At 36.6% G+C, this 15,079-nt stretch overlaps 1 protein-coding gene, 1 non-coding gene and 1 pseudogene across 2 annotated transcripts in view; all 3 read left to right on the forward strand.

Moving 5' to 3' along the window:
* The window catches only part of SLC39A6 (solute carrier family 39 member 6), a 19,825-nt gene extending 14,195 nt beyond the window's left edge, over positions 1–5,630 (forward strand). The window contains exons 7-10 of the mRNA XM_006741742.2: positions 349–726; positions 1,952–2,032; positions 3,123–3,313; positions 4,426–5,630. Of these exons, the coding sequence (XP_006741805.1) occupies positions 349–726; positions 1,952–2,032; positions 3,123–3,313; positions 4,426–4,578 (803 nt within the window). The 3' untranslated portion in view covers positions 4,579–5,630. The remainder of the gene's footprint in view (positions 1–348; positions 727–1,951; positions 2,033–3,122; positions 3,314–4,425) is intronic.
* TRNAN-AUU (transfer RNA asparagine (anticodon AUU)) lies at positions 3,623–3,695 on the forward strand. Its single transcript has one exon. It is a non-coding gene; the product is annotated as a tRNA-Asn (tRNA).
* A 4,859-nt stretch (positions 5,631–10,489) lies between the features above and the next one.
* Positions 10,490–10,660, forward strand: LOC115943784 (U2 spliceosomal RNA; annotated as a pseudogene).
* The last annotated feature ends 4,419 nt before the right edge of the window (positions 10,661–15,079 follow it).

A 15,079-nucleotide genomic window follows, 5' to 3' on the forward strand; every position in this document is an offset into this window, starting at 1 on the left:
TGTAAGGAGGCAGATATTACACTGCATGTTAGCTAAATGGAACTTAAAAACTTGAAAAAGAAAAAAATGTAAGAAGGCAGAAGAAATCAAGGGAGACTGTGGGGGCTAACCTTATTGGAGGTTAAAGTTTAAAATCCATTCTTAATATGTGAGACCATTTAGTTTCTAAAATTCATTAAAACCTGCTGATGTTTTGCATCAGCAATACTCTGTTTAGTTCTGTATGTGAGAGACTTGCCGTGCTCTAAGATCTCTTTTGACTTTGTCAGTGGGAATGTTTGAAATGTATCCAAGCACATTAACAAAGCCTTCTGACTTTGACCCATTGTCCTTGATGTTTACACCTAGGACCTGAAGGCTATTTACGAACAGACTCCCAGGAGCCCTCCCACTTTGATTCTCAACAGCCAGCAATCTTGGAGGAAGAAGAGGTCATGATAGCTCATGCTCATCCACAAGAAGTCTATAATGAATATGTCCCCCGAGGGTGCAAGAATAAATGCCATTCGCATTTTCATGATACGCTTGGCCAGTCAGACGATCTCATTCACCACCATCATGACTACCATCATATTCTGCATCACCACCACCACCAAAACCACCACCCCCACAGTCACAGTCAGCGCTACTCTCGGGAGGAGCTGAAGGACGCGGGCATCGCCACGTTGGCCTGGATGGTGATCATGGGCGACGGCCTGCACAATTTCAGCGATGGCCTTGCAATTGGTACAATCTACATGTTTGCTTCTTGTTGGCTGACTCTGAAAATGTCACGTTAAACCACCAGTCCCCTCTTAACGAAGAATAGGGTGATTTTGATAAAGCTAATAACTTCTAAGGTTATCAAAATGTTATTTCTTCTGTACCTACCTTGACAATGAAGTACTTAATGAATGTTACATAAGATTAAGTGCTACAAACTGCCTACCCCATTACCTAAGTGGTAACTCTCAAAAGTTGTTTTAATTTGTAGAGTCTTAAAATCAAACTCTAACGTGTATGGAGCGTGTGTTTTTGTGGGGTTTTTTTTTTTTGTTTTTACATTAGAGTTCCCTTACCTGCCGTATAAACAATACTAAGGTACAAGACACTTTTTTCCATCATCTTTTATACTGAAGGAATCTTGGCATATCTGATAAGTTCAGTTACCAAAAATTTGAGAGAGTTTTTGCTATTAAATTGTTCTGTCACGATCGAGAGATAACAGAATACTTACAATTTATAGTAACTTGGTGCTGGAAGGAGCAGTGGAAATAATTACAGGTAAGGCAGCGGAGGCCTGGCAAGGCAAACCACTTGCCCAAGGAGGCAGTGTTGTTTTATAACCAGGCGGAGAAGAGCCCAGGCCTTGGCTCCCTGGAAGCCTGGTGCGCTTCCTCCTCTATGTGCTGTGCACAGCGGAAGCAACAAAGGAGGACATGCACATGCTCGGTCATGCTTTCTAAGCGATCCGTTATATACAGTGTTAGCTTTTAAAATGGAGGGAGTTATTTGTCTTAGACTTCCCTTATTAGACAGTGAAAGAATGAATGTAAACAAATCTAATTACTTAGTGAATTCTTCTGAGGCCAGTGAAACATACGTTTTTGTACTCTTGGACTGCTGCATTTTCTTCTAAACCTTTTAAATCAGTTTATTTTTTACATAAATGTTTTATGTGATAACAGTTACTTCTCAGGTCTGTGATAAGATCCTCTAATCACTCTGAAACATAGTGGAACTTTCCCTTCTCGGTTGTACCTGCTTATGCTCCACTGGGAAATTTAAACCTGATTGAATGTAATCTAAAATTACTTGTAAAGATGCAGAGTGCAGCTGGGAAAGTTCTGTTAATTCATGACCAGGATATAGTTTACTTCTTTTACCTCATTTTGTATGCTGATAAGATTTTTTTTTAAAAAGCGCCCACAAAATAATGTAGCCAAACTTTCTCTGATTGATTTTTACCCAGGCGCTGCTTTTACTGAAGGTTTGTCGAGTGGTTTAAGTACTTCTGTTGCTGTGTTTTGTCACGAGTTGCCTCATGAATTAGGTAAGAGAACCACATAAACAGTATTTTCCAGGGGGATGAAGTATCCTAGTGTCACTGGCATTTGCTATTGATAGTTCCAGCAAGCTTCCTCGTAACTTTCCTGCCTTCTAGTAACCTAGCTACCTTTCTTTTCTGGCTGAGTATAAGTTTGTTTCCAGCCAGAACTCTGACCCTATGAGTATGATTACACAATTGCCTCTGTGGGATTGCCAGGGAGATACCTGGGCCGCCTCTCTTGTCCTCTTATCCTACCAAATGCCTTCTTATACCAGCATACTGGTGACATCAGTGATCATTATCTTCATACCTACAATATGAATAAGACCACGGGATTCAAAGAAATCATCTTCCATTAACAGAAAGAAATTGGCAAAGAGACTCTCATTGGAGCTAAAGAAAAGGGAAGTTGATGAATTGTGTTTTGAATATTTTTCTCCTCTGTCACCAGGATTTAAAACCTTCCTAGAGTTGTTCTGAATCCCAGTTCATGTCCTTGTTTTTCTTCTTGTAGATTGATATTTGCAAAATACCTGTGATGCCATTTTCAATTTTGTTCCTTGGCATGTACTGCCATTCAGAAGGCCTCCCATCTGCCTGCTGGATGCTTATAATCCTCAGCATCTGGTTTATGTTCCACATTCTAGATCCTTCATATTCCATGATGCCTCCCTTAGCTATTCCCATCTTAATTTCTTTTTATCCTTTTATAACTAGAACCTTAGACTCTTTAGCTCTTAATTATAAATTGCCTTTATCATTTGATGATCATTTTATGTGTGTTCTCCACCCTCTTCTTTGTGCCCAATTACAAGCTTGTTGAAGTCCGTGCAAGAGCACAAATTTAAGTTCATGGCATTTATCATTCACTGACAGAGTAGAAGCCTTAAGAAAAACTTTGGATAAAAAATCCCTTAATTTATAGAGCTGTTAGGGTGATTTACACTAACACTGTTACCCCTGGAAATTCTTTGCTGCTTTCTTTTTCCTTCAAAAAAATAAGAGAATTTCCTAAATTGAGAAGTTTCTTAGGTATATGTCTGAAAAGTGATTTCTTTCATTACTTTGTCCCCTTTTTTGTTTTCTGTTAAAGGTGACTTTGCTGTTCTACTGAAGGCTGGCATGACTGTTAAGCAGGCTGTTCTTTATAATGCTTTGTCAGCCATGCTGGCTTATCTTGGAATGGCAACGGGAATCTTCATTGGTCATTATGCTGAAAATGTTTCTATGTGGATATTTGCACTTACTGCTGGCTTATTCATGTATGTTGCTCTGGTTGATATGGTAAGTTTTTAAGAAGTCTAATTATAGTGTTAACTAACAATAAAATAAAATGTTAAGTGAAACCTCTTAAAAAAAAAAAAAAAGATTTATTTATTTGAGAGAGAGAATCCCAGGGTGGGGGGAGGAGCAGAAGGAGAGAGAGAATCTCAAACAGATTCCGAGCTGAGTGCTGAGCCAACATGGGGCTCGATCCCAGGACCCTGAGAACACAACCTTAGCCAAAACCAAGAGTCAGATGCTTAACTGACTGAGCCACCCCCAGGCACCCCCATGAAACCTCATTTTTAAAAAGGCTTTAGTTTAGGGGGTGCCTGGCTGGCTCAGTCAGTAGAGCATGTGACTATTGATCTCAGGGTTGTGAGTTCAAGCCCCACGTTGGGCATAGAGCTTACTTTTTAAATAAATAAATAAATAAATAATAAATAAATAAAATTTTAAAAAGGCTTTAGAGTAATAAGTCTTTACTTGATAAGGTAGTATAGAAAATACAGGTTCTTTAGAGTTTATCTTTTTGGATTGTTGATCACAAGCACAGCTTATCCTGCCTAATTACAGATACACAGAAATATCTACCCCTTTCTGATGTGTCGTTTTGAGAGTAGACGCTCAGTAATCAGGCATTCAACTGTGTATAGATTTGTTGGAAACCCAGCACAAGCCACATGTTGTTGGCATACTATGTGTACTTCAGAATGCTCATAATTTCCTTATTAATGGACAAAGGAGTTACTTATTTTTGTCACCAAAGTCCGCATAACAATCCCAACCAGTCTGATTGCTAAAATTTTATTTTATATGTGAATTTCCATATCTCCGAACTTAGGTAAGCCACATGTTATGTTCGGTTCAGCAACAGGCAGTAACTAAAGCAGAGTAATCAGTATAGCTCTTCATTTCATAGTGGAGCAAACCGAATAATCATTGTGAATTAAACTGCTGGGAAATGCTGTGTGACATTATTAGCTAGAGTCAGTATGTATATGGTCTTGTTTTAAGGAGTTGGCTCAGTATATCCAGCTACATATAAAGCTAATATTACTGCCCTGTAAATTATTCTAAAAACTAATCTGTGGTTCTGAAAACTTAAACATTGCTCTTGTTTTTTCTTTAAGGTACCTGAGATGCTGCACAATGATGCTAGTGACCATGGATGTAGCCGCTGGGGATATTTCTTTTTACAGAATGCTGGGATACTTTTGGGTTTTGGAATTATGTTGCTTATTTCCATATTTGAACATAAAATTGTGTTTCGTATAAATTTCTAATTAGGGCGTAAATGCTAGAATAGCTTAAAAAAGTATTGCTGTCTGTAGTGATGAATAGGTCATAGGGAGATGAGAGTTCATATGCTGTGATATGCAGCCTTTACGGTTAGTGGATTTTGTGATTTTTTTTTATTGAATATTTCCATTTGTTATGCTTATAAGGTCAGTTATGGTGGTAACACAAAGGTACATTTTAATATTTAAGTTATTCTATTTTGGGAATATGAGCTATAGGTGCAGTTTACCAATTTTACCAGTTTATTGTATAAACAAGAGATTTGGCATGACATATTCTGTATATTTCAGGAAAAATGTCTTTAATGCTTTTTCTAGAACTAATTTAACACAGTAAGCCCCATGCTGGATGCCAGGCCTCTGAAGAACTGTTGGCATTTAGGAGTAGGGATACACACAAAGCCTGAGATACCAATAAAGCTCATACTGAAGTTTAGCTAAGAAATAAAGAGAAAAAAAGAAGAATCTGTAAGAATTAAGGCACAGATTTCTTACCAAAAAAAAGTCACAAAACTGGTTACAAAATAGAAGAAAAAATTTAAATTAAAAAGGCAGTATTAGTATAGAGTACATTCATAAAACATTTTTGTCAGAGTAAAACCACAGTGAGCACTTTTTACTAATTTAGTTGTACATTTAACTTTGTATAATAGAGAAGTCTAAGTATATTTAATGAATTCAAGCAATATATACCTTAACCAAGAAATTGGAATGTTAAAATATTTGTGTGGAGTTTTACCAGATGAGTATGAGTAAGTCTATGTATGGCCGGAAAACTTGGGTGTTGAATGTTCTGGTTATCTGGTTTACCAAATGTCGGCATATTAGAGCTTTGAGATAGGCAAGGACATGAAAACCATACTGAGTAAAATTTGGCTCCTTGGATTCAGAAAATACTTTGGTATCTTTCAGTGCTTCAGTGTAGTCGTTATGAGCAATTATCATTTTTATATGTAGTACTTTAGACATACTAGGGCTGTCTGTGGCATTCTCTAGATGTTGCTTTTCTACAAAATAAATTCCCCATGTCAGCTTGATATCATATCCGATTTTCGTTTTTTTTTTTTTACATAATTATTTAAGCACATAGCTCATTAGTTTTAAGTATATTCACATTGTTGTGCAATGGGTCTCCAGAGCTTTTTCATCTTGCGGAACTGGATCTCTATACCCATTAAACAACAACTCCTCATTTCCTCCTCCCACAGCCCCTTATAACCACCACTCTACTTTCTGTCTCTGAATTTGAGATGTCTGATTTTCTTGAGTACCATCCAGATTATAGTATACTTATCAATTCACTTATATTATTGGGTGGCCTTACTCAGTTTTAAATTCTTTACCACAAAGACACTTCAAAAAATATTAATCCACAGTTTGTTCCAAGCTGCCCCTAATTGTTCTTTTATAACAACCAGAGCCTTAAAACTTGAGAAGAAGCATTGATACCCTATATTCTAAAGAGAATTTAAAAAACAAAATAAAATGGACAAGACCCTAGACCCCACTGAGGGCCTACTGAGAGTCAACTGGACCAGCATTTCTATTCCCCAAGCCAAGTGAAAGGGATGGATATGGGTAACAAGAGAATGACTTGGATTGAAGGTGCCTCAAAGGATGACCTGACGCATCTCCTCCAGATGAAGAATTACTCTGCTTCAGAATTCTGCCCACAGACCTACCTTACTGCTGCTAGATCAGTGCAAGATGAGGAAGCTCTGGAAGAGCTGAAATGTTCCTTGAGTTTGGGGAGCACAGACTTGCCTTTTCACAGATTCTGAAGGTGGAAGATGTGCTGGACCAACCCACAAAACAGAATGAACTGGAAAGATAGTTCCCACTCCAGGTTGAACTCCATAGTGGACACATGGAAGATTTAAGTAGTTAGTTTACGTGGCTTCATATAGGGGGAGACTGGAGATTAGGAGAAAGTGCCGGAGATGTAGAATATGAACCAAAAGCTGATCTCTAAGGGGAAAGAAAAAAGACTGATAGAAAAAATGCACAACTAACAACTTGAAAGAAAAAGGCCTATAGATAGAGGGACACCTGGGTGGCTTAGTCAGTTAGGCGTCTGCCTTGGGCTCAGGTAATGATCCCAGAGTTCTGGGATGGAGACCCACATCGGGCTCCGTGCTCAGTGGGGAATCTGCTTCCTCCACTTCCCCCCTCTGCCCTGCCCTCTCCCCCTGCTCGTGCTCTTTCTCAAATAAAATCTTAAAAAGACCTACAGATAGAGTAGATTATGTATACTTGAGAACTTTATGGATTAATATTCTGAAAAATATATTTACTAAGAAAAAATAGAAAGTCAATTACTGTTAAAATAATCACATCAAAATTCTTCCATTCTCTTCCCAAACAAGGCACTGTTTGCTGTGTTTTGCCAAAACTTCAAGCAGCACATAAATACCTAGCTTATTTAAATAGTTTCTGGGATTAGAAAAAAAGAATGTTCATCATGTTAATTGAGGGTAGTGTAATCTTGAAACAAAACCATGCTGGGAAAGGCAATCTACCTCAGACCCTAAGACTCCCTCCCTATACATTCTTGCTAGCTCTGTCAACAGTGGAGGGCCCTGACCACTCTTTGCTCAGGCCATTTATTAGTGAACAACCTTGAAGGATGAGGTCTGTGACAAATATCAGGCCTTGTGTAAGAGGCGAATTCCCCAAGCTCAGCTGCTGCACAAATTCACAGCATGTGCAGCATCCACCTGAGACCTTTCACTTTGCTACCATGGGATTAGGGTCCAGAGGTACTATGCAAATGCTTCTCATGCTCCTTGCTATAGCGTGAGCAATCAAGTCCTTGTCCCAGGAGTCTCATGTCTACAGCCATTATCCATGAAACATAACAGGCTAACTTGCAGCTTCTAAATTGGGTAAAATTTCAGACCCTCCCAAAAACTTCACAGGATCATGTGGGAAAAGCAGAAGTGAATACAGATAGAAGAATCCTAAATAGCAAGTCAAACTCAGTATATAATATAATCAGGTAAGGCGATGCTAGGAATGCAAGCATGGTTTACCAGAAAACCGATTTCTATAATATACTATGTTAGCAGATTAAAGAGAAAAAACTTAAAGTCATGACTGAATCAAAAATTGAATAATTTGGGAATAAAGGAAAACATTTTAGCATATTAAAAGTACAACAAACTTTAGGGGCACCTGGGTGGCTCAGTCGTTAAGCGTCTGCCTCCAGCTCAGGTCATGATCCCAGGGTTCTGGGATCGAGCCTCGCGTCGGGCTCCTGCTCAGTGTGAAGCCTGCGTCTCCCTCTCCCACTCCCTCTGCTTGTGTTCCCTCTCTCGCTGTGTTTCTCTCTGTCAAATAAGTAAAATCTTTAAAAAAATAAAAAAGTACAGCAAACTTTAGAATTCAGGAAGTCCTTTAAAAACTTATCTCCTTTGTGGTATCCCCACCCTATGAAGTCAAGGGCTTAAGAGAGCAGGAGAGGAGCGGAGGGGAGATGTGCAGAGAGGGAGGAACTAATGTAGTCCAGAAAGAGAGAAACTACATGTAGAACTTGAACTTCCCATATAAAGTGTGATGAAAATTAAAGGAGGTAGCAAATTACAATTTCATAGCCGTCATCATAAGCACTATGTTACTGATAACTAGATTTTTTCCTTTTAAGAAAGATTGTAGTAAAATATACATAACATAAAATGTACTATTTTAACCATTTTTAAAGGTACCATTCAGTGGCATTACATATGTTCGTACGTTGTACGACCATCACCACCATCCGTCTTCAGAACTCTTTCATGTCACATACTGAATGTCTGTACTTTTTAAACGATAGTTCTCCATTCTCCCTCCAGCCCCTAGTACCAACTGGTCCAACTTTTTGTCTCTATGTATCTGACTATTCTAGGTATACCATATAAGTGAAATCATACAATTTGTCCTTTTGAGTCTAGCTTATTTCACTGAGTATGTCTTTAAGTTTCATTCATGTTGTAGCATGTGCCAGAATTTCCTTCCTTTATTTTAAGGCTATTACTTCATTGCATGTATATACTACATTTCATTAATTCATTTATCCATTCAGTGGACATTTGAGTCGTTTCCACCTTTTGGCTGTTGCAAGTACGTTGCTAAGAACAGGGGTACAAATACTTTTTTCCTACTCTCAATTCTTTGGGAGTATATACCCAGAAGTGGAATTGCTTGATTGTGTGGGAATTCTAGGTTTAATTTTCTGAGGAATTGCCGTAACACTTTCCACAGCAACTGCACAATTTAACTATTCCAACTATCAAGGTACAAGAGTTCCACTTTCTCCACATCCTCACCAACGTCTGTCTTCTGTTTTGTTTGTTAGTTGTTGCTCATAGCCATCCTCATGGCTGTGAAGTGGTGTCTCACTGTGGTTTTGACTTGCACTTCTTCACTGACTAATCATGAGCATCTTTTCGTGGCTTTTGGCCATTTGTTTATCTTCTTTAAAGAATTGTCTGTTCAAGTTCTTTGCCCCTGTTTTAATCGGGTTGTTTGGTTTTTGTTCTTGTTGAGTTGTAGATATTGGATATTGACCTCTTATCAGATACGTAATTTCCAAATACTTTCCCCCATCCTATGAGTTTTTTACTCTTAATATTGTCCTACAATGCACAAAAATTTTCAATTTTAAGTCCAATTTGTCTTTTTTCTTTTGTTGTCTGTACCTTTGGTGTCATATCTAGGAAATCATTGCCAAATCCAGTGTCACAAGGCTTTTCCTCTGTGCTTTCTTCTGAGAGTTTTATAGTTTTAGCTCTTATTTCTTTGATCCAGTTAATTTTTGTATATGGCATTAGGTAAGGGTACAACTTCATTCTTTCATTCTTTTGAATGTGGATGGATATCCAGTTTTGCTAGCACCATTTGTTGAAAAGAGTGTCCTTTCCCCATTGAATAATCTTGAACCTTGTTGAAAATCATTTGACCATATACACAAGGGTTTGTGTCTGGGCTCTATTCTATTCCATTGGTCTATCCGTCTGTCTTTATGCAGTACCACACTGTTTTGACTACTGTAACTTTCTGGCTATATTTATTTGAATCTATTACTGAAGTTTCTATTCTGTCTTGATTACTGAGGTTTTTTTTTTTAAGTTTATTTATTTACGTAATCTCTACACCCAACATGGGGCTTGAACTCACAAAATCAAGAGTCTTTTCCTCTTTTGACTGAACCAGAGACAGGCACCCCTGAATTTTTATAAGTTTGAAATTAGCAAGTCTTGAAATAATGAGATCTCCAATTTTGCTTACTCTTTTCAAAAATATTTAGGATTAAGAAAATGTTTAGGATATTCTAGTCCTTATTTTTCCATAAAGATTTTAGAATCACTTTTTCAATATCCAAAAATGCTGTGCTTGGATTTTGATTAGGATCAGGTTAAAACTATAGATAAATTTAGGAAGAATTGACAGCTTAATATTGAGTCTTCTAATCAATGAACAGCAGTATTTATTTATTCACTTATTTAAGTCCATAATATTTTCTTTCATCAGTGCATAGTGTTTAGCATGCATAATCCTCCACATATTTTGTTAGATTTATACCTAAGTATTTCACATTTTTGGTGCCATTATAAATCATTCTGGTTTTTTATTTTAATTTCCAATTTATTTCCTAATATACAGAAATGAAATTGATTTCTGTGTGTTAACCTTATATCCTGCAACCTTGCTAAACTCATTTATTCTAAGAGGTTTTTTTTAAGATTTTTGTATTTTTCAGTAATCTCCACACCCAACATAGGGCTCAAACTCACAATCCTGAGACCGAGAGTTGCATGCTCCACCAACAAAGCCAGCCAGGCACCCCTATTCTAAGAAATCTTTGTAGATAGTTTGGGATTTTTATATAGTAATGTCACCTATGAGAAGAGCTCATTTTATCGCTTCTCGGCCTTTTGGCTAAGATCAAGTGGAGAAGAGCTCATTTTATTCCTTTCTAATCTGTATACCTTATATTTCTTTTCCTTTTATTATTACACTGGCTAGGACTTCCTGTATGGTGTTGAATAGAGTGGTGAAAATGGACATCGTTGCTTTGTTCTGATCATAGTGGGAGAAGCATTCAGTATTTTACCATTAGATATAGTGTTAGTTGTAATTTTTTGTAGATTCCCTTTATCAGATTGAGGAAATCCCTTCTAGTGTGCTAAGAATTTTTATGAATGAATGTTGAATTTTGTCAAATGCTTTTTTGGTATCAATTGATATGATCATGTGGTTTTAATATGGTAGATTACATTAATTAATTTTAAATGGTGAACCAGCCTTGCATCCTTAAAATAAATCTCATTGTACATGATATGTTATCTTTTTTGTGCATTGCTAGATTCAATGTGCAAATATTTTATTGAGTATTTTTGTTTCTGTATTTGTTCATGATAGATATTGGTCTACAGTTTTCTTGTACTGTCCTTGTCTGGTGTTAGAATAATGCTGGCTGCATAAAATAAGTAGGAAAGTGTTTTCTCCTCTTTTGTTTTCTGGAAGTGATTGTTTTAGAAATGGTATTGGTATTTATCCTTAAATATTTGTTAGAATTCACTGCTGAAATAATCTGAGCCTGGAGTTTTTAATGTCTGTATTCAATTTCTTTAATAGATATAAGAATATTCAGATTATATATTTCATCTTGAGTGAGTTTTGGTACTTTGTGTCTTTCAAGGAATTAGTCCATTTCATCTAAGTTGCAAAATTTATAGGCATAGAGTTGTTCATAGTATTTGCTTATCCTCCTAATAACAGCAGTAGGTTATGTAGTGATACCATTTCTACTATTGGTAATGTGTCTTTTTTCTCTCTCTTTTTTTTTTTAAGATTTTATTTATTTGAGAGAGAGAGAATGAGAGACAGCATGAGAGGGAGGAGGGTCAGAGGGAGAAGCAGACTCCCTGCTGAGCAGGGAGCCTGATGCGGGACTCGATCCCAGGACTCCAGGATCATGACCTGAGCCGAAGGCAGTTGCTTAACCAACTGAGCCACCCAGGCGCCCCTCTCTTTTTTTCTTGATCAGTCTGACTAAAGGTTTATCAATCTTAGTGATTTTCACAAAGAATACACCTTTTTGTTTCATTGAGTCCCTATTTATCTTTTCAATTGCATTAATTTCTGTACTTATTTTTATAAGTTTTGGGTTTATTTTGTTTTGTTTCCTAATTTATTTAAGTAGAAGCTTAGATTATTGATTTGAAATCTTCTCATCTTCATTTAATCCTACAAATTGCCCTCTAAATACTGCTCTAGCTGCATCCTACAAATTTTAATATGTTGCGTTTTCATTTTCAGTTCAAAATAAAAGGATAAAAGAAAACTATATTCACAAAAATTTGGCAACTTAGAACAAATATTTGAACCAATTCCTCAAAAACCACAAATTACCAAAATTCACCCAAGATGAATAAGCAACCTATATAATACCATAACTATTAAAGATATTGAATTTGTAGTTAAAATCTTCTGAAGACAAATTTTCCAGGCTGAGATCACTTCATTGGTGAATTCTCCCAAATATTTAAAGAAGAATAATACCAACAGTAAATTCTCTCTCTTAGAAAATAGGAGGGAGGAGCACCTGGGTGGCTCAGTCGTTGAGCGTCTGCCTTCGGCTCAGGTCATGATCCCAGGGTTCTGGGATCGAGCCCGCATCGGGCTCCCTGCTCAGCGGGAGGCCTGCTTCTCCCTCTCCCACTCCCCCTGCTTGTGCTGCCTCTCTCGCTGTGTCTCTTTCTGTCAAATAAATAAATACAATCTTTAAAAAAAAAAAAAGAAAATAGGAGGGAGCACTTGCCAACTCATTTTATAAGGCCAACAATACTCTGTTATCAAAACCAGACAAGAATAGTACAAGAAAACTATAAGAAAAAAAACATGATCATATCAATTGATACAGAAAAGATATTTGACAAAGGTTAACAGTTATGATTAAGAAAAAGCAATAAAGCAAATTATAGATCATACCATACTTATTAATAAAGGAAAAAAATGCTTTCCCCCTAAAATTGGATATTAGGCAAGGTGTCCACTCTCACCACCCATTTTCAACATCTTACTGGAAATCCTAGTCAGTACAATAAGGCAAGACAAAATAATTAAAATGCATATGGATTGGAAAAGATAAAATTGTTCCTAAGCACAGATGACATGATCCCAAGGAATCTACAAAAATACTTCCTGAACTAATAAGCAATTTCAGTAAGGTTACAGTACACAATGTCAACAACAAAAGTCACTCATATCTCTATTTTTGGCAATGAACAATTGGAAACTGAAATTTAAAAATAAAATTCAATTTAAAATAGCTCCTCTCAAAATGCAACTCTTAGTTATAAATCTAACAAAACATGCTGAAAACTACAAAATGCTGATAAAAAAGAAAACTAAGTGAAAGACACCATTTTCATTGATTGGAAAGTTCAACATAGAAATAATTTCCATTTCAGTCAAAATTCCAACAGGATCTTTTCAGGTAGACAAGCTGATTCTAAAACTTACATAGAAAGGCAAAGGAACTAGAATAACCAAAGAATTTTGAAAAAGAATAAAGTTGATGGAATTATACCAACTGACTTTACAACTCACTATAAACCTACTATAATCAAGACTCTGGTATTGGCCAAGGGATAAACACATAAATTAGTGGAATAGAAAGAAGAGGCCAGAAATAGACCCACACAAAGATGGCCATTTATTTTTTAGAAAGGTGAAAAGACCATTCAATGGAAAATTCAGTAGTCTTTCCAACAAATGGTTTAGGAACAATTGAACATTTGGGGCAAAAAAATAAAAATCTACCTAAACCTCACAACTTGTACAAAAATTTACCACAAATGGGTCATAGATAAAAATCTATGAAACTTTTAGAAGAAAATCTTCATGTCCTGAGGTTAGGCAATGTTCTTAGACATGACACCAAAGTACAATCTATAAAAGAATAAAGTGACAATTTGAGCTTCATCAAAATTGAAAAATTTTGTTTATGAGAATGCAAAAGAGAAACAGACTGGGAAAAAAATATTTGCAAATCACATATTCAAAGAAGTACTTGTATCTAGATTATGTAAAGAACTCTCATAACACTAAGAAAAAAAATTTTTTTGAAAGTGGATAGAAGACTTGAACAGATATTTCACCAAAGAGGATGTGTGGTGGCAAATAAGGACATGAAAAGATGTTCAACATCATTAATCATTAGGAAAATACAAATTAAAACCATGATAAGTAAAAACCTGTAAAAGAGAAAATAGACTAACAATAGATAAAATGAACAAACCAAAAGCTGTTTGTTTGTAAAGATCAATAAAATTGATAAGCTCCCTAGCCAGACTGATCAAGGAAAAGAGATGACATAAATTTCCGACGTATAAATGAAAGAGAGGGGCGCCTGGGTGGCTCAGTTGGTTAAGCAACTGTCTTCGGCTCAGGTCATGATCCTGGAGTCCCAGGATCGAGTCCCGCATCGGGCTCCCTGCTCGGCAGGGAGTCTGCTTCTCCCTCTGACCCTCCCCCCTCTCATGCTCTCGCTCTCTCATTCTCTCTCTCAAATAAATAAATAAAATCTTTAAAAAAATAAATAAATAAATGAAAGAGAGGATAGATCCTATGGGTGTCAAAAAGGTAAGAATGTTATGAGCAAAATTATGGCAATAATTTAGATAATCTACATGAAATAAGGAAATGGTATAGAATAGCGGTTCTCCAATGGTGATGTGTCGTCACATATGTTGCTATTAGTTAAGAAGCTTTGCACAAGTGACATGTTTCCAATGATGGTTAAAATAATCCATGAGTAACTTTTCAAAAATAAATTGGGATGGATTCACAGTCAATCCTATAACATTATGAAATTACATTTAGTAATTTATGTACATACAGTACTGGGAAGGATGGGAAGCTGTAGTCTATCTTACTCATGTAACTGCTACTACTTGGGAGAGTGTCCCACACATGGACATCCTTCTGTCATGGGTGGTAGCAATATTTGAATATCTCCCAACTATGGAGGTATCATACACAAATTAGTAAATCATGTCAGGGATAGAACCAACTTTTGAAATGTTGTTGGTTGTTTGGGAGGAAGGTCTTACTGAGTTTTGAAAGGAGTAGCATATTTCTAATGGCAAAGCTTAAGGGTTCTTTTATTATTATTATTATTATGTTATGTTAATCACCATACATTACATCATTAGTTTTTGATGTAGCGTTCCATGATTCATTGTTTGCGTATAACACTCAGTGCTCCATGCAGAACATGCCCTGCCCTCTTTAATACCCATCACCAGGCTAACCCATCCCCCCATGCCCCTCTCCTCCAGAACCCTCAGTTTGTTTTTCAGAGTCCATAGTCTCTCATGGTTCATCTCCCCCTCCGATTTCCCCCCCTTCATTCTTCCCCTCCTGCTATCTTCTTCTTCTTCTTCTTTTTTTAACATATAATGTATTATTTGTTTCAGAGGTACAGGTCTGTGATTCAAAA

Source organism: Leptonychotes weddellii, chromosome 13, assembly GCF_054177405.1.
Source record: "Leptonychotes weddellii isolate Sample4059 chromosome 13, ASM5417740v2, whole genome shotgun sequence".
Lineage (NCBI taxonomy): Eukaryota > Metazoa > Chordata > Mammalia > Carnivora > Phocidae > Leptonychotes > Leptonychotes weddellii.